This window comes from Haematobia irritans, chromosome 5 (genome assembly GCF_050003625.1).
Source record: "Haematobia irritans isolate KBUSLIRL chromosome 5, ASM5000362v1, whole genome shotgun sequence".
NCBI classification, from domain to species: Eukaryota; Metazoa; Arthropoda; class Insecta; order Diptera; family Muscidae; genus Haematobia; species Haematobia irritans.
In genome coordinates this window covers 81,498,875-81,519,808 of record NC_134401.1, presented here as the reverse complement: position 1 = coordinate 81,519,808, position 20,934 = coordinate 81,498,875, and the positions used below count along the sequence as shown (strand labels likewise).

General features: G+C 33.5%; 1 protein-coding gene across 5 annotated transcripts in view; it reads left to right on the top strand.

Annotated features, from left to right (window-relative positions):
* The first annotated feature begins 6,943 nt into the window (after positions 1–6,943).
* Positions 6,944–20,934, top strand: part of Pgant3 (Polypeptide N-Acetylgalactosaminyltransferase 3) — a 54,970-nt gene continuing 40,979 nt past the window's right edge. The window contains exons 1-2 of one of the 5 annotated variants that reach the window (XM_075309184.1): positions 6,944–7,033; positions 9,473–9,994. In XM_075309184.1, coding sequence (XP_075165299.1) covers positions 9,861–9,994 — 134 coding nt within the window. In that variant the 5' untranslated portion in view covers positions 6,944–7,033; positions 9,473–9,860. Of the gene's footprint in view, positions 7,120–8,695; positions 8,953–9,472; positions 9,995–20,934 lie in introns of those variants that run through there. The other 4 variants (XM_075309186.1, XM_075309183.1, XM_075309185.1 and 1 more) reach the window with 4 other exon arrangements.

Genomic DNA, 20,934 nt, shown 5'->3' with positions numbered 1-20,934 from the left:
ATCCTTTCAGAAAATACCGTTATTTGGAAGAATTTGTCGTTTTTGAAGTTTCCATTGGTTTCGTTGCTTGGTAGTACATAATTTTATGTCTTCCGTGGATATATCCACTACAGTGAAACTAAAAGTGCAAAAAAAGTTATTTGAACTTCATGGAAATCTTGGCCGATCTAAGTTTTTATATTTTTATACATGTTCGAGACCCATCGGCTCCCAGAATTTGGCAAGATGTGCCTCAATTTGGACCAAGTTTGAAGCAAGCAATATGCACATAATAATGCGAACAAAAATGAACGCCCCTAAAAGAATTGTATGTTATTGTTTATCCCTCAAAAATCCAGTTTGTAAAGAACATTCAACTACCAAAACAATATATTGTTGCTTGGTACGTATAAGGATACTTATAGGTACCACGCCTGCGACAAACATCAGGGCCTCTAGTATACTTAACATATCAAAAATTTAAACGTTATCTGTATCCTATAAAAAATTAAATAAAACTCCATATTTACAACCAAATATTTATATATGCAATTTGTGCATCATAGAAGAGTCCACCTACAGTAAATGATCAAAAAATATCGTAGGGATAACCTCTCTACCATCCTTTTTTATTGTAGGTCCCACGGGACCTCATCACGCTGGTATCGCTTCCAGTGTTATCACATACACAAGGGTTAATCCAATCAAGCATATATTGTGTGAATATCTTTCGTTGTGTGTAAAGCGTAAGCGCTGTTAAGTTCCACATCTAGACACCAAAACATACTTGCCCAACCAATGTGGAACTGTGGTTATAGGAATCATTTTATTTTATTTATTTATTCCCAGGAGTCTGAGTAAACAACACCCTATTATTGCAAACAGCTTATATTATTCACAGCGCCTAAGGGTATGCCATTTTTATTTTATACACACTTGACTCGACTTAGTTTTGCTAAGCCCCAATAGATGGCGTTAATAATTCTACCACAATCCCTATTGTGAGAACTTCTCACACATAAGGTCTGTTCGCGTACTTTTCCAGTAAAAACTAGCAAGAGAGTAAGAGTGTATTTTATACTCTTTGCTGAAAAGTACACGAACGGTATCCAGTAGCTATTTGCACATTGAAAATTTCAGCTGCTAAAACATTGAAAACAAAAAACGAATCCTGTATATTTAACTTCCAATCGTAGTTGCCGAACATGTACATTGTATTGGTACTTTGTTTTTTATCAATAACCAGCTGCCAACGTACGCTATGGTTTGCAAGATTTTACTGGGAAAAAAATCTCTAGCAAAAACTTGCAATTTCTCTATCTCATAACTGTCAAATGTAGTCTCTCTCCGGCTCTCTTTTGCTGGCGTTTTGGTGTAAACGAACGACTTCCAGTAAAAATTTGTAATAATTATCAAATATTATCGGGTTCTCGAACGGAGCTATAATTAGATTATAAAAAACTATATGAAGTAAAGTATTTAAAAAATACCGCACACATTATCGAATTAAATTTTATGCGTCTAAATTAATTATTTTAATAAAGTAAAGTAATGTGAAAACCTAACATAGTAACGGCCTTAAAAACAAATTTCTTACAGGCCATTATACACTGCAAAAAAACAGTGAACCCACCAGGAAGGAAAATTTTAGTTAATTTTAGAAAAATTAGATTAAATTTAGAAAATTTTAACAAAACTGTATTAGAAACGCAGATGTCACGCTTTCTTAAAAAAAGTAAAATTAGACAAATTCAAGAATTAGACAAATTCACGAAAAATTATTAGACATAATTAAGGAAAAAAGTTTAGTTAAAAATTGCAAAAATGTCTTTAATACAATACGAAGTTCATGATGGACGCATTATTGGTAAAATTTAGAAATATTAAAAAATTCATAACTATTTTGTAGGAGACACGAATTTAGCTAAACTTTATGCTCCATTGTATATAATTTATGGTTTAAGGTAGGTATTAAGTCCGAGTTTAGCAGCTAAAGGCCGGTACTATGTTCATTCTTGCGAAAAATTTTTATGGAAACCATTATTTCGCACATAGAAAGCGGCGTTTTTTTAGGTAGCTTGGAGCGCTATTTTACAGGGAGCGATATTGAATTAAGTTGGTGGTTGTTGCTTGTTTTTACAAAATAACATTTTATTTTTCCTTGGGCAATTGATCTGCTATTCCTTTGATCCTTTGTATAGTTTCGGAACAAAAATATGGTCCGTGTTTGATTTATAAACACACACAAATAGTTTTTAATAAATAAATTATTTCTTAATTCACATTGCAAATGGCGCCGTGCTATAAACGTCAGTTTTTCAACACGAAAAAAACAAAGTATCACAAATGGAAAAAATTTCGCAAATTTTTCGCATTTTTTGGTTTTGTATGGAGTTTCAACGCGAAAACCGAACAGAGTACCGGCCTTAAAACCGTCATTTTTTCACGATTACTTTTCTTTAATAATCTATTTTAAGGAATACAAACTTTGTGAAAATTTATTTTGGGCTTTTTCCCATCAAGTTATAAAAAAATTTGCAATAAATATGTATAATTTTATGCCTTTTTCTTGCTGATTTAGTTTTCACTTTAGCGATTTTAGCGGCTAAACTCGAACTTAGTACCCACCTTTAGTTAATTTAACTAACGTACGCAAAAAATTATTACAGTTATAGAAACTTTCTTAAAAAGTAATAATTGTATGAAATTCCTAATCAATCAGGCAATCAGTACGAAATTCCTAATGTTCGCAGCTGTAATGGACGTTCGTTGTTAATCCCCTAATGTACAAGCCCGCCTGGAAAGATTTTAACAAAAGTTTACGAGTTACCACGGGCTGACATGTAGTCATTGAAAGTTGGTCACCTCGGGGGTATGAAATGTTGTTTTAGTTGTCATATCAGCAATTATGAACCGATTTCGATGATTTCTCTCTTTGCTGGAAAAATCCCTTTGTAAAACCCTCAAATTTATTGTTTTGCAAAATTTTACCAAAGTAGCATCATTATTTTGAATCGATGAGTTTCGTTTTTGGGCGGATCCTTATTTTCTTTTCTTAACTGCATTCCCTTTACGAAATGCAGTTAATGCACAATCGACGAACGAATTTTTACCAATTTTTCGGAAAAGGCACCTATATTCATAACATGTTTTTTTCTATACTTCTCCCAATTTATTTTGCTTGTTTCTTCTATCAAATAAGGATATGTTCATATCTTATTTATATAAGATACACAAAAAAACGATGTAAGTCCAGAACACATTCTCATATTGGAGAAATTTTAAATAAAGCATAATATTTGCCTAAACACACAAAAATAGTGCTAAATGCTGGAGGGTCCATTTTTTGACTTTAACAAAACCTCATAATCTAAAGGAATTCTATATTTAGACCAAAAAATTAAAATAGGATACAAGGTTAGAATCCCCTAATTTGAATTAGGCTCTGACTAAACATACTCAAAATATATGTCAAATTATTGAAATAAATTTCACCTTAAAGGTAGGTATTAAGTTTATTATAACCGCTAAAATCGCCATTTTTCACGATTTTTGCAAGATTAACTACAGTCTACTGAATGACATATCCAACAATGTAAACTGGAACGAGGTTTATTACTACGAAGAAGTTGAAGTTCAAGCTAATTTTATGCAAGGTAAAACACCAATAGGGCTGTTTTCTTTTTGCACTGGATGCAACATTTGTATGAGCTATCCAGAACATCGTTGCACTGGTGTTCTATCCAGAACATCTCATCAGTGCAAGTCGCGCCGATCTTGCCAGATTGTGTTTTGATAAAGTGACGCTTCATCGATTCACAATATCACTTTATTGTGACTAATTTATCGAAAAACATGAAATTCAAAGTGGTATAGTGTCATTAATAATCGCAGCAGTAAATATTTATTACTAATTGGAGCATTTCATACATTAAAAATGCAAGATTTCACTTCTTTTCTGTGATTGTTTTTGAACAGCTGATGACAGTGTTGCATATTTTTGGAGATGTCCTGGGTAAACGAGTGCTCTGTTTTCTTTTAGTCCTTCACGGCTTAGGGTATCCAGTGCTAAAAGAAAACAGACCTAATGCTGTTTGATGCTTGTGTGCCTAAAAAAGTTGTAAGTACTAAACCTACTCAGCAGATGTGGTTTAATCATGACATTAAAAAGTTGATACGTGATAGAGATAACAAATCCAAAAGATTGCCAGACGTGAAGTTACAAAAGCAATAAATACCACGAAATCTTCTTATCATCAAAGGAAATTTAATGATACAGATGCAAAATGGAAGACAATTCGAAACATTGGAATTGGGCGGAAAAGTTTCACACCTATTAATATTGCTTAATGATCTAAATAAGATTTTTGCTAACCAAAATCTGAATAATAGTTCTGCGTATGAATGTCTTCCGTCTTGTGGAGATCTTTTGTTTGAAGAGTTCACCTTCAAGTGGGTAGATCAATATGATGTCCAGAAAAGCATCCTATCTATTAAATCGAACTCTGTAGGAATGGATGAACTGAACCCAAAATTCGTAAAGTTATTATTACCAATATGCCTGCCATATTTCACACACATTTTCAACACAATTCTGACAAAGTCAATTCTTCTCAACACTTGGAAATATACAAAGATAATACCTCTGCCTAAACCAAACAACGAATTTCGTCCAATTGCCGCATCTGTCGAAAGTCTTAGAGCGGTTAATGTATGAACGAATAAATACATAAATAATATAAAAAAACTGTTGACTGAACGGCAATCAGGCTTTAGACCTATGAGAAGTTGCGTTACTTTTTCTGCAAAAAAAAAAAATATATGTATAGTGGCGAGCCCCCCTATATATTCGAGAGATTAAAGTTCGCTCGATCAAATCGAGGAAGAAAAATCATCCAATTACGATACAAATATTCGAGACCTGAGCCACAATTTCTGATATATGCGATCCGTCTCTGGAACAATCTCCCTACAACAATTCAATTAATAAGCAACGCATTTCTTTTTAAAAAAAGAATTAAAATCACATTTACAATAATATTATTATTATACAATTCTTGATTAATGTGTATACTTGTCGCATTTCAAATCGCAACCAATTTTATTGTCATTTAAGGTGGGTATTAAGTTCGAGTTTAGCCGCTAAAAACGAAATTTTTTCACGATTACTTTTCTTTAATAATCCATTTTAAGGAATACAAACTTTGTGAAAATTTGCTTTGGGCTTTTCCCCATCAAGTTATAATAAAATTTGCAACAAATATGTATAATTTCATGCATTTTTCTTACTGATTTAGTTTTCACTTTAGCGATTTTAGCGGCTAAACTAGAACTTAATACTCACCTTTATACAAAACTTGTAAAATAAATATAATTAATTTTCATATTTAATATTTAATATTCATTGAAACCTATTTATATAGTTCCCATTATTTTTTTTTACATCTAATAACTTAAAATATATTGTTAATCGACTTAAACCTTAGTGCTGTCATATATAAGAATTAAATTTTGTTGTGCTAAGGATCACCAAAAATACGAATAAATAAAATAAAATAAATAAATAAAGTGATTGTTTTTCAGATATTTTTCCAGACACGCTGCCTCAATCTAGAATAAAAACACTGGCTGATGGACGCTGCAACATGTAACTTGCCCCTTTTAAATCAACATCATTATATTATTAATGAAAAAATTATGTTAAATGTGTTGTGATAGTGGTATTAATGTTATATTTATAAGAATTTATAAATATTTAATCAAATTAAAAAACATCTAAACAATAGTGTTTTACTTGACCACAATGATTCTTTTACAACTATCTTAAACTGTACTTTTTCTAATTGTTTGAAGGGGCTCTTATTGGCGTCGTTCTAAATTTATCTAAAAAGGCACCTAATATTTGCACTCATGCGACACTTTTTTGTAGTAACTTGGCGTGGTACAACTTCTCAATAGTAACGGCGCTTTTCCGACGAGTTTTGGACGTCGTATACGATTGTTTTCGACGTGGTGGGTATTCTCAGAAGCGCCATCAAATTCAGAAAATTTTGGCAGGGTGATTAAAGGTGAGTACACCGGGAGCCACCGTGGTGCAATGGTTAGCATGCCCGCCTTGCATACACAAGGTCGTGGGTTCGATTCCTGCTTCGACCGAACACCAAAAAGTTTTTCAGCGGTGGATTATCCCACCTCAGTAATGCTGGTGACATTTCTGAGGGTTTCAAAACTTCTCAAAGTGGTTTCACTGCAATGTGGAACGCCGTTCGGACTCGGCGATAAAAAGGAGGTCCCTTGTCATTGAGCTTAACATGGAATCGGGCAGCACTCAGTGATAAGAGAGAAGTTCACCAATGTGGTATCACAATGGACTGAATAGTCTAAGTGAGCCTGATACATCGGGCTGCCACCTAACCTAACCTAACCTAAAGGTGAGTACTATGTTCGGTTTTCGAGTTGGAAATCACTTTATATTCCTGAAATAATCAAAATTATAAATGAAACAAACATATTCCCATAATATTTTGCCGAAGTTTAGAGGAAGAAGAAACTGTTTTAATAAAGTAACCGCGAACATTTCAACCAAAAAGTGAACATAGTACTTACCTTAAAACTCAAAAACATCACAAGTGGAAACTAAAAGTAACAATGAAACGCTTTTCATTGCAAAACATAACATAAAACTATTGGGCTCAATTTTAAATAAAAATTCGTTAGCATAAATAGCAATGCATTTCTTATGGGAATGAAATTTTTCGCTAGAGGTGCATACCGGCCTAAAGGCAAAGATTTATGTATTTTCTATTATAAAGCAGAGCCATCTAGTGGTTGAAAGTTTACTTTAAATACAAGCCTTTGCCAACACTACAGTCAACGGCGTCAGTTTATGTTTACCCAGCTTTTTTTGAATACCGCCGTCATATAATTTTAAAACGGCTTTGTTAATATACTCTATACGCTTTACAACACTAGGATAATCTTAAAGTTGTTTTCCAAATAAACATTGAATTATCTCCCACCGCCCACTTTTCGCAGTATCCACTATCCCTATCCTGTAAATTATTTGTATATTGTGAATTATTTGGTGTTTGATCCATGAAATCGATACCGGACTCTTGAAAATGGAATCATAGTTAGCAGGTGAAGTCATCTGTTTGTGGTTTATTTTAGTTGGAAGTGTTCCATCAAACAATTCTGTCTGTTTTGTTTTCGCCTCATCGTTTCCAATGTTGAATACTGGTACTTTTCTTGAGCTACGGTTGCTCCTGGTTGTTCCTACTCCCAATGTTAAATTAGGAGGCTCGAATAAACCATATGTAGATTTGCCTTTCATACTATTGAAAGGGCTTATGGTAGAGGTGTGCACTAGAGATGTGCACGTGACACGAAATTGTCGTGACTCACGAAAATTTTCGTGATTCGTGCGTGAGTCGTGAGTCACGCTCATGACAACAGCGTGAGTGTGCGTGAGCGTGATTAACAAACCAAAATGTCGTGCGTGAGCGTGAGTCACGAAAATAATATCTTCGTGAGTGTGCGTGAGTAACGAATTACACTCACGAAAATATTTCTGCTCAACAACATAAAACGCTTAAGAGTTAAATTCAATAACAATTTTAGTGACACCTGGGATGTTAAGAGTTTAATAACACTCTCGATTTTAATAATGCTCATGTTTTCAGACACTTCGGTAAGGTAAATTAATCATAAAATTATTCGTGAGTCACGATATTTTTCGTGAATCACGATATTTTTCGTGAGTCACGGTATTTTTCGACGTTTTCGTGCGTGAGTGTGCGTGAGTACAAATTTTCTTTTCGTGAGTGTGCGTGAGCGTGAGCCCTACCAAAAAAGTTCGTGCGTGAGTGTGCGTGAGTATGATTTTTCAGTCGTGAGTGTGCGTGAGCGTGAGTAAAATATTACTCACGTGCACACCTCTAGTGTGCACGTGACACGAAATTGTAATGACTCGAAAAGTTTCACGCTCATGTCAACGGCTTAAATGTGCTTGATTAACAAACCAAAATGTCGTGCGTGAGTGTGAGTCACGGAAACAATATCTTCGTGAGTGTGCGTGAGTAACGAATTACGCTCACGGAAATAATCCCGCTCCCCAAAAAAACGCTTAAAAGTTAAATTCATTTGTAATTTTAGTGACACCTAGGATGTTAAGAGTTTAATAACGCTCTCGATTTTAATCGTGTTCATGATTGCAGACACGTCGCTCAGGTAAATTACTCATAAAATTAGTCGTGAGTCACGACATTTTCGTGTGCGAGTAAAAGTGTTCTTTTCGTGCATGAGTAATGCCCTTTACAGACTATCAGTTATTCCGGACGGAATGTCGGTGTTTGTAAAGAATCTTACAGTGTGTCGAATCGATACGACTTGTCGGCGATGACTAAATAATCGGTAAAAGTGTTATCGATCCCATAAACATGCAGCAGTATCGATTATGCCTTCGGACTTAACTTATAATGTGCACAATATATGGGATATGTTCGACACGAGCACTGTCGTCCGGAATAATTGATAGTCTGTAAAGCGCATAAGATTTTTCCGTCGTGAGTGTGCGTGAGTGTGCGTAAAATATTACTCACGTGCACACCTCTAGCTTATGGGCTTATGATGAACGGATTCATTATTTGTTTACCCAGCTTTTTTGAATACCGCCGTCATTTAATTTTAATACGGCTTTGTTAATGTTCTCTATACGCTTTACAACACTAGTTGTGTTGTCAGCTTCCAGTAGACAACATTTTTGCCGTCGGTCGAAATGTTGCCAGCTCCCAGTAGATAATATTTATGCCGTCGCTCGAAATGTTGCCAGCTCCCAGTAGTCAACATTTTTGCCGTCGGTCGAAATGTTGCCAGCTCATGCCTATGGTCTAAATGAGCATAGGACATGCCCTATAGCTCACACACAATCCAGCGGCGGAATCGAGAGGACCTTGTAAATCAGGCATGTTAAATGTATGTATGTAGTCTTCTAAAATTAGACCTGTATTAATTTCAAGACAAGAAGTAGACAAGCTTCTAATTCAGCTTCCCAAAATCGGCCATTATTTTTCTTTAATTTTTTGAATTTAAATTCTTCCAAAAATTATAATTTTTTTAATTTTATATTATTTATTTATTTATCTTTCTTTGAACTCGGAAATTCTTACTGTAACCATAAATAATTGTGAATTGAAACAATAGTAATACTGAATATTGTATTATAATAATGAGAACGTATAGGGGAAACCTTCCGTACTATAGAACACCTTCTTCAGCACATAGCTGTAATAAAAAGGAGGGGTGGTGTGGTTCTATTTTCAGTAATTATGTTGGAATTCTAAAACACACATTTCGAATTTAGATACAAATATTATTTGTTATTTCGAAGATTCAAAGACGGCCTTCACAAACAAAATCAAATGCCAATATCTTTGAAAGAATTAAATTGCCAAAGAATTAAACCCAAAGAAATTCTGTCTTTTTACAATTGCAGGACGTCTTCCCGACAAGATTTAATACTAATAACTCCATTATATGAAACGCCTTGTCAAGGGAGCATAGACGCAACACTGTCATTGTTTTGGCTGAAACACTGCTAGTATTGACTCTTTGTTATGAGCGAAAACAAAACAGAAATTCAGTATAAGTGAGCAGCAAACGTCTCCCATTCAGCAGTTGATGGTTGGTGGTTAAACTTATCTCGCGGAACGTTGTATCGCCGGTTCTTTGTGGTCAAGTTGGTGGATTGATTTTCGTGCTTTAAATAAAACATAAAACGGGTATACGGGTTCGTTTTTAGTGAGTCAAAGATCTTTGGAAGAATTCAAAATTATACCAACAACAACATTACGAAGACGTCACGTCTTTTTACACGTAACATAATGGGCTTAAGATTTCAACAGCTGAAGAAGCTATGGCTATTGTATCTGTTCTTGCTGTTTTTTGCCTTCTTCATGTTTGCCTTCAGCATCAACCTATATGTGACCAGTATGCAGTCAGTGAACCAGGAACAACTGTAAGTTACTTTTCTAGCAACGTTAACTCATAATAACAGTGCCAATTAAGCAACAGTTAAGAGTGGGAATAAACGAATTGATGGTCTACATAGCAGCCAATTTGTTTGGCCATCATGCTTGAGTTAGTATGAGATGCAACAGCATGGTCCAAGATAAGAAATAATAGTGAAAATGACCACAGCCGTCTATGATTGAAATTATGCAAAATTTTCCAATGCTGAAAATGGAAACCGGTGCTATGTCGGTTAGAAAATTATCTGTTTCCAAAAGATAGACGATTAGGGAAGCCAATACCTTTTTCAATCATCATCAGAGACTAATGCAAAATATATTAGCGTAGCTGGACAATTTTCCTGGACTGAAGTTATAGGTTCAATTAATGTTTTATTTTTTAAAAATAAATAAAAAATCTGACTTCAACATAGCTAGACAAGTAGTTCACACATTTTCCCAGCAAAACAATTTGGGTGTTGTTCTGAAGGCACAACTTTAAAAGCACTTCTAAAAATGTCCTCACAAAGAAGTTAATTATTTTAACTACGCAGGAAGTTGTTTTGATTCAATTTGTTATAACTCGTTTTTCGTATTTTTAATGGGTAATTTTATAAAATAAATAAAAAATATAAAATGGTACTAATTTTTCAAATTTTTCCGCAAAAATGCTAACTCCGTTCTAGAAAATTTTAATATTTTAATAATTTTTGAAAATATTCGAAGGGAAATAATTTTTGAAAATATTCCAGGTCAAGCGTAATAATGCATTAAAACTCATAAAAACTTATTAACAAATTTTATTCGGGAAAATATCACAAAATTTTTTAATTCACCTTATAATAAAGAAACTAACTTACACTTTAAAAGACAATGTTAAGAAATAAAATTATATATTGCCATCGGCAACTGCTACCACAATGCAAAGTCGTAAATAGGTTTTCAAATTCTGGGGGGGGGGGGGGCTAAAATTTTACTGGGGGTTTAAGCCCCCTCCCCAGAGGCCTTCCTACTCTTATGGCAAAATACATAAATTGTGAATGTGATAAATACGTCGAAAACGTAAATGGTAGAAAGTGGAGAATTCAGTATTAGTCCATAACGATGATAATTATATAAAAATTAACTTTTATTAAGAAAAATAATTTATAGAAAAAAGAATAATTTAGTCGAAGTAAAAATATTTGTGATAAAATTAATCAGCTGTGTAACCAAATTAAAACGTATTATTAATTTTCCTATTTTGATTGTAAAATATCTTGGTATACCCTCCACCATAGGATGGGGGTATATTAACTTTGTCATTCCGTTTATAACACATCGAAATATTGCTCTAAGACCCCAAAAAGTATATATATTCTGTGTCGTGGTGAAATTCTGAGTCGATCTGAACATGTCCGTCCGTCCGTCTGTTGACATCACGCTAACTTCCGAACGAAACAAGCTATCGACTTGAAACTTGGCACAAGTAGTTGTTATTGATGTAGGTCGGATGGTATTGCAAATGGGCCATATCGGCCCACTTTTACGTATAGCCCCCATATAAACGGACCTCCAAATTTGGCTTGCGGATCCTCTAAGAGAAGCAAATTTCATCCGATCCGGCTGAAATTTGGTACATGGTGTTAGTATATAGTCTCTAACAACCATGCAAAAATTGGTTCATATCGGTCCATAATTATATATAGCCCCCATATAAAACTAAAATTCATCTGATTTAGTTGAAATTTGGTACGTGATGTTAATATATGTTGTGGCATCAAACACCCATGCAAAAATTGATCCACATCGGTCCATAATTATATATAGCCCCCATATAAACAGATCCCCAGATTTGGCTTGCGAAGTCTCTAAGAGAAGCAAATTTCATCCGATCCGGTTGTAATTTGGAACATGGTGTTAGTATATGATCTTTAACAACCGTGCCAGAATTGGTTCATATCGGTCCATAATTATATATAGACCCCAAATAAAACGTTCTCCAGATTTGACCTCCGGAGCCTCTTGGAGGAGCAAAATTCATCCGATCCGGTTGAAACTTAGTAAGTTGTGTTAGTATATGGTCTCTAACATCCATGCAAAAATTGGTCCATATCGGTCTATAGTTATATATAGCCGATCTCAAATCACACAAAAATTGGTCCATATCGGTTCATAACAATGGTTGCCACTCAAGCCAAAAATAATCTACCAAAATTTTATTTCTATAGAAAAAAATTTGCAAAATTTTTTTTCTATAGAATTTTTTTGCAAAATTATTTCGGCATAAGCCGGCTATCATACAAAACCTTTTTTCGGAGGGTTCAAGTGTGGTTCATTGTTGGGTTTAATGAACTGCCTGAATTTATTCTGATAATTGGTTGATAGTTTTGCTGCAAATAGAGGATGCTGATAAGGAATGTGGTAATTCCGAAACCATCCAACCATCTTGCAGTCCATAGGTCTTTGCCCAAATAAATTTGACAAACATTCTTTTCCTCTGTTGGTTAAACTACACTTGTAGTTTAGTCAATGTATGGTTTTAAGCTGCAACAAAAAAACAACAATGCTTAAAGATCAAAACCAACAATAACAAAACAAAACGAATGGAAAATTTTATTTCTATAGAAAATTTTTGCAAAATTTTATTTATATAGAAAATTTTGTCAAAATTTTATTTTCTTTAAAATTCAGTCTCTTGACAATAATATTCAAGTAAAATTTTTGTTGAAATTTAGTAACAAGTACCTTTCCGATCAAAAAATACATTTTTTGTACTTTCTTAAAAATTGTATTTTCCATCCCTGAGTAACTGGCAAAGTGACCAAAATTTTTAAAATATGCACGTTTGGAAATATCTCTTTATTGCTTCCATCGCTAAATTAGGCAAGTTTTTTTCGCAGGTTTTGCTCAATTTCATTTACACACGTGTGTTTGGCTGTTTCGTTGGGGGGGTGGTTTGATCCCCCTCATCCCCCCTGAATACGGCCTTGAATCACCCGATAGCATGAAAGTACCTTACTAAATATTCCTTGGAACAAATATACCCAGCAAAAAAAGCGTCGCCAAAGGAGTAATGAAAATGTTCTTTTTGGATCCGGAAGTGGTGCAAAATTGACGCAGAAGCGATGAATTTAACATGGGCTTGTCATAGGACGGAAGTCCTCCATTTCAACAGCCGTTGCACTGAATTTGCATCACTTCTTTAGGTGTGATCGGGAGCCACCGTGGTGCAATGGTTAGCATGCCCGCCTTGCATACACAAGGTCGTGGGTTCGATTCCTGCTTCGACCGAACACCAAAAAGTTTTTCAGCGGTGGATTATCCCACCTCAGTAATGCTGGTGACATTTCTGAGGGTTTCAAAGCTTCTCTAAGTGGTTTCACTGCAATGTGGAACGCCGTTCACAATTTTTTCAAATTGGATTTACCATTTTTTTGATTTGTACCATTTTATGAATTTTTACTCTGTTTTTAACCTATTTGAAACAAAAAAAGTACCCATTAAAAGTATGAAAAAACCAAGTTATAAAAAATTGAATTAAAAGAACTTTCTGGGTAGTTAAAATAAAGAACATCATTGGGAGTGCATCTTCTGGAAGTACTTTTAAAGTTGTGCCTTTGGAAGAACTTCCAAATTTTTTTGCTGGGTAATACATAACTAATCTAAGGGCAAACCAATATAACATAAAAAGTTAGTAATGCGACTTAATAATATATTTTCCCAGCAAGGAAAATTAAAATTTACTATCAATTAAAACAAGAACAAAATATCCGAAAACAAATGCATTAAAAACAACAAATATGGAAAAAATTCTGCTGCAGTTCGACACCCTCAAAATCCGGTAACAAAACTTAACCATATTCTACACGAGGATTTTGGTGATATAATTTGTGTGATTAAGGAAATTTTTTTAGAGTATTTCCACGAATACACGAATATAACGATGTTTAGTAGGATCTTCAAATTTAATGCAATAATTTTTTGTATGTTCTTTTAAAAACGTTCCAATTTGTATCGTTCACATATGAAGTTATTTGGAAACTGATTTTGAACTAAGTAGCTTGTTTGTTTCAATGCGCTTGTTTGTTTACAATGCGCTTCACTGACCTCATATTCGAAATTAGCAAGCCGAAATGTTCTAAGAAAAAACTGCAATACCAAACCGTTTGTGAAACAATTGTAAAATATGGCCCATAATTCAAATTTTAATACATATATATTTTTTTTTGTATGGAAATGCATTAACATGATTTTTGCCATTTTCCCAAGATTTAATTTTTAATGAGATGTGTGTGTGTGTGTGTGATGTACCTATGCTCTGGTACTCTTAACCGTTTGTAAGAACGATATTACACCCAATTTAAACTCAAACATACGAATCAGAATAACAATACAAAAGCACTACTGTATACACGTCTCTAAAGTCTATATCCAGTTGTCTGTTGTCCACGGATTAGGGTAACTTGTTTCTATTTTTGTAAGTCATCTGTAAGTCTTCAGAGTTAGTATTTAAATATGCCTATCTACAATATGGAAATGATGCCAACAAAAATGGGTTTGTTTTAATACCCGACCAAACCAAAAAAGTCATCTTCTAAATGTAAACGTCTATTGAGTTAGGTCAGAGCACAAAACAATTAATTAAGTCAAGGATATATGTATATTTACACATTGTTTGATTTTTATTGTGTTTCTCTTCTCTATATGTACTATAGTTAATCGTTTTTGTTTTGACAAACTTAGCGAAATTTGAAATTGATTTTAAAGTGGAAGTTGATACTATTCAACCCATATGAAAATTCATGGACTTACTCTGCAATAAATTAATTAAATCACATACATTTTAAAACATTTTCCACAGAAATAAATCTTAAAATTAATTTTCTACACTGCCATTGTCTTCATTATCATGCACAACCGGTGGTATTTTTCTATCTACTTCCTTGATAACAAGTTTTAAATTTGGAACTCCCCAAATTCTAATTTTAAGCCTACATAATTTTTAATATCACATGTGCGTTTCTATATATAACTAAAAACAATTTGTTAGTTTAATCTTCATCTAAGTTACAAACCTAAAACTATGCAGACAAAAAATATCAAAAAAATAGTTCCAATTAAAAAATTGTCTTAATCAATTAAAAAATTAGCTGATATAATTAATCTTTTAATCAAATACATTTAACGTCAATTAACGTTATATTTATATAAAAAAATATTTCCAATTTTTTTAAATTTCCATTTTGTTCGATAATAATTGTTTTAAACATCAATTATATTTTTAATTAAACAAATTAACAGATTTATTAAAAGTGTCGAAGATATCAATTAATTTTTTAATAAATAATATTTTAAATTTCCAATTATTTCTGCCCTTGATACTATACATCAATTGCCTGATTAAATCAGAAAACATTTTCTACGTCGATAGCCGTCAAAGTCAATTGGAGATAGATAGGGTACGATATAAACTATTTTCGGGCTCTAAAAATCTTCAGGTGGAAATGTCAGGACAAACAAAAAATATTACGGATTCTAGATACTCAAGAAGGAAATCAGGAGATTGCTCTATGCGTATTCATTTCTTCAAAATATAAATGCATGCCTTTAAAAGCAAATCAGTTTAAATGTTTCTACTTACTACAATAATAATAATACGAGGGCAGTTCGGAAACTTCTTAGCCTAGCACAAAAAGCGCGATATAAACAGAAAAAAGTTGTGTTTTGGAAACTTCCATCTCTGTTATGAACACATGTTCAATTTTGTTTCGATCTGGCAACTCCTTCATATAGAAACAGGTGTTCAAAAAAGACGCATCCGCAATTTTTTTACAATGGCCAAAGTGCATGATATGGTATTAAATGATCGACGCATAAAAGTGCGTGAAATTGCTAATATCAGGGGCATCTCAAATGATCGAGTCCATTTAATTTTGCATGAAGAACTACAGATGAAAAAGCTTTCTGCAAGATGGGTGCCGCATTTGTTAACAGTCGATCAAAAACGCATAAAAATTAACATTTCTCAAGCTTGTTTGGATCGTTTTAAGCAAAATAAAATGGATTTTAAGCGTCGTTTCATAACTGTTGATGAGACATGGATCCACCACTATACTCCAGAGACAAAAGAACAATCCAAACAATGGACTGAAGCTGGAGGAAGTGCCCCAAAAAAGGCAAAGACAATTCAATCGGCTGGTATGGCAACGGTTTTTTGGTTATGGCAACGATTTTTTGGGACTTCAAAGGTATTTTATTGATTGACTATCTGCAAAAGGGTAAAACAATAAATTCAGAGTACTATTGCAACCTTTTGGATCAATTAAATGTACAAATTCGAGAAAAACGTCCTGGCTTACAACACAAAAAAATTATTTTTCATCAAGACAACGCACCAGCGCACAAGAGTGTTTTAACAATGGCTAAAATCAACGAATTAAAGTATGAGTTGCTTGACCACCCACCTTATTCTCCTGATTTAGCTCCCAGTGACTTTTACTTGTTCCCAAATCTAAAAAAATCCTTGCTGGCAAGCGTTTTACCTCAAATGAAGTTGCATTATAGTTGTAAACCACTATTTTGAAGACCTTGAGGAAAACTATTTCAATCAAGGGATAGAATTGCTAGAAAAGCGTTGGACTAAGTGTATTGAAGTTTCAGGAGATTATATTGAAAAATAAAAATATTTTTGAAAAACTAACTATTATCTTTCATTGATAGGCTAAGAAGTTTCCGAACCGCTCTCGTAATAATAATCACAGCCAAATCGGTTAAAAAACGCGGTTGTTATGGTCAAGAATCGCATATATCCAATATGGTCTCTATGGAAGTAATGAAGTAAAATTAACCGATCATTCCCCACACCGAAGTAAGAAGTTTCTTTTCGGAGGAACGACATTTTAAACAAACAAAATTTTTTTCTGCAGCTAAAAAAATTCTTTAAAAGCAAATACAAATGTTCAGAGACAATTTTTGTATCGTTTGCTTTGTTTGATATTAAAGAAAATACTTCACATTAAAGGTGAATTTCGTTTGTTTAAAATTTCGTTCCGGAAGGAAGTTTTTATACCCTTCACCACTACTGTGGTACAGGGTATAATAAGTTTGTGCATTTGTATGTAACGCCAAGAAGGAAAAGTCTGAGACCCATCGTTTAGTATACCGATCGTCTTAGAATTAAATTCTGAGTCGATTTAGCGATGTCCGTCTGTCTGTCTGTCTGTCTGTCCGTCTGTCTGTCTGTCTGTTGATGTATTTTTGTGTGCAAAGTACAGCTCGCAGTTTTAGTCCGATTGTCCTAAAATTTGGTATAGGGTCCTGTTTCGGCTCAAAGACGATCCCTATTGATTTTGGAAAAAATCGGTTCAGATTTAGATATAGCTGCCATATATATTTTTCACCGATCTGGTCATAATTGGCGTGTATATCAACCGATCTTCCTCAAATTCCGTACATCCGAATATTTTATGAGTCTCGAAAAACTTGCAAAATATCAGCCTAATCGGTTCAGATTTAGATATAGCTCCCATATATAGCTTTCGCCCGATTTACACTCATTTGCCCACAGAGGCCAATTTTTTGCTCCGATTTAGTTGAAATTTTGCACAGGGAGTAGAATTAGCATTGTAGCTATGCGTGTCAAATTTGGTTGAAATCGGTTCAGATTTAGATATAGCTCCCATATATAGCTTTCGCCCGATTTACACTCATTTGCCCACAGAGGCCAATTTTTTGCTCCGATTTAGTTGAAATTTTGCACAGGGAGTAGAATTAGCATTGTAGCTATGCGTGTCAAATTTGGTTGAAATCGGTTCAGATTTAGATATAGCTCCCATATATAGCTTTCGCCCGATTTACACTCATTTGCCCACAGAGGCCAATTTTTTGCTCCGATTTAGTTGAAATTTTGCACAGGGAGTAGAATTAGCATTGTAGCTATGCGTGTCAAATTTGGTTGAAATCGGTTCAGATTTAGATATAGCTCCCATATATAGCTTTCGCCCGATTTACACTCATATGACCACAGAGGCCAATTTTTTGCTCCGATTTAGTTGAAATTTTACACAGGGAGTAGAATTAGCATTGTAGCTATGCGTGCCAAATTTGGTTGAAATCGGTTCAGAGTTAGATATAGCTCCCATATATAGCTTTCGCCCGATTTACACTCATATGACCGTAGAGGCCAATTTTTAACTCCGATTTAGTTGAAATTTTACACAGGGAGTAGAATTAGCATTGCAGCTATGCGTGCCAAATTTGGTTGAAATCGGTTCAGAGTTAGATATAGCTCCCATATATATGTTTTTCTGATTTCGACAAAAATGGTCAAAATACCAACATTTTCCTTGTAAAATCGCCACTGCTTAGTCCAAAAGTTGTAAAAATGACTCTAATTTTCCTAAACTTCTAATACATATATATCGAGCGATAAATCATAAATAAACTTTTGCGAAGTTTCCGTAAAATTGCTTCAGATTTAAATGTTTCACATATTTTTTTACTAATATTGTGTTCCACCCTAGTGCATTAGCCGACTTAAATTTTGAGTCTATAGATTTTGTAGAAGTCTAACAAATTCTGTCCAGATCGAGTGATATTTAAATGTATGTATTTGGTACAAACCTTTATATATAGCCCCCAACACATTTGACGGATGTGATATGGTATCGAAAATTTAGATCTACAAAGTGGTGCAGGGTATAATATAGTCGGCCCCGCCCGACTTTAGACTTTCCTTACTTGTTTTTCTTTGGGTTTAGGGAAGTAAGGAAGTAAAATTGTCAACGATTCTCTGTGAAGGCTCAACAAGTTCTTAGTTTTCAAATAAGAGCACTCCCCCAAAGACAATATTCTGCGGAATCTACCGCTTCCACACGATATAACATCAAAAGTACACAATTGAGCAATTAACCCTTAAATGCGCACTGTATCTTTTAAAATACAACCAGAAAAAATCTTACGTCTTAAAATTTTGGTCGAATTCTACGAAATCAAGTTTGTTGCATTTAAAACATCATAACGCAGTTTTATAAAATATTTCCGGAAAATCTATGGTACTTCTGTGTCATCTGAATCCAAAAATTGTCTTGCCGTACTAATCTTATGTATATTATACTAATTTTTATTAAAAGCTTGTGTGCTAGTATAGGTTTAATGGTTAGTTTTAAGTAAATTTTTCCTGAATTGTACTAAATTCTATCAACATGTTGTCCTATAGTAGGTTGGTTGATTAAATAATGAATAAATAAAATAAAATAAACATTTTTGCCCGAAATTTTAAAAAAAACACACACAAATTGGAGAATAGTTAATTTTTGCCAGAAATAAAAGGAATGTTTTAAAAATTTTGTGTAGTGTAAAAATATCTCTATTCTCTACTACAACCAAATTGTTTATTTGTAAACAAAAACTTAGTTGCACTGGGCACTGTATATTTTAAGATACAACCATTATTTCTGCCAAAAAAAAAAAAAACAAAATTTAGAAGACAATTTGCTTTTTTGGGCATTTAAGTGTTAAAATATGTTAGTAGACTGAAACTATATTCCCATTCTTATCTGTAATTGTTTGAATAAATTACATTTGAAATTTAGTCACAGTGAAATTTATAATTGTTTTAATGTAATGAGAAGTTATTATTTGACGATACCATCATATTAGCGAAACGAATTGTGCATTGAAGAAAATTATATTTCATAATAGAATTTTAGCTGCAGCTGATTGAATTGCAAGATGATTCGTTAAGAAATCCAGCAACTGGATAAATATAGGAACGGATTTGTTGAGGCATGAAATTCATTATCTTGTAATTCGACGGTGAAATAATGTGTTTCAATTAAATTGTAATAAAACTCAATTTTGTCAATAAACACGGAGGAAATCTGTCAAAATAGTAAAATGTCGGCTGAAAAAGCAAAAATAAATTATTTAAATTTGTCTGTTATATTTAATGCGTTTTTCAATGGTTTATACATTTCCGATGGCACAGGGTCACCGTAAAATGCTCCCTATTTTCATCGATATGATTTAAACCACTTAACTTGTCACAGATCCAATTGTACACGTTTGTTCGTCATCTCAATACCTTACATTTAAGTACCAACAACTATATAATTGGACATTTTTCGCTCGAGATAGGATTTGTCTAGTGGGAAAAGGACACAAATATTAGTCTCGGACCCCATTTATTTATTCTGGATCAAATGAGTTATAAACCAACCCCGCAAATATGGCTTGCGGCGCCTCTTGAAATTTGGTTCCATAATTATATATAGTCCGGGGATAGGATTTGATTTCCGGAGCTTCTTGGAGGTGCAAATCTCTTCCGATCCGTTTGAAATATGGTCAGTATATGTTTTCTATTAATCATGCAAAAATTAGTCCATATCGGTCCAAAATTATATATAGCCCCCATTTAAAGTTCCCCAAGTTCTGGAGTCACATGGAGGAACAAATTTCATCCGATGCAGTTGAAATTTGGCTCTAATTACCATGCTAAAATTGGTTCATAATTATTTATAGACTCCTCTATATAAACCGATCAAGATATTCTGCACTCAAAAAATATTGAAGTTAATTTTGTTTAATTTTATAAACTTTTAATATTACAGTTTAGTATTACCAACGATTTCACAAAAATAAGTAAACATTTATCGACAAATTCAAGAAAATTTATTAGACATAATTATTTTTTTTTTCACTTGTTAAAGAAAATTTCGTAGTTTGGAGGAAAAGATTGGATTTCAAAATTGCAAAAGTGTCTTTAGTGGTATGGGCTCATTTTTGGTAAAATTTACAAATTATAAGAAATTCTGAATTTTTTTGTAGCAACCACGAATTTAGTTCATCTATATGCTCCATTTGTATATACGTTTTCCCCTTTTTGGTTCATTTAACGTAACTTAAACAAAAATTTATTAAAGCAAAGGCAAATTTCTCATATTTAAATTGGCTTAGTGTCATATAC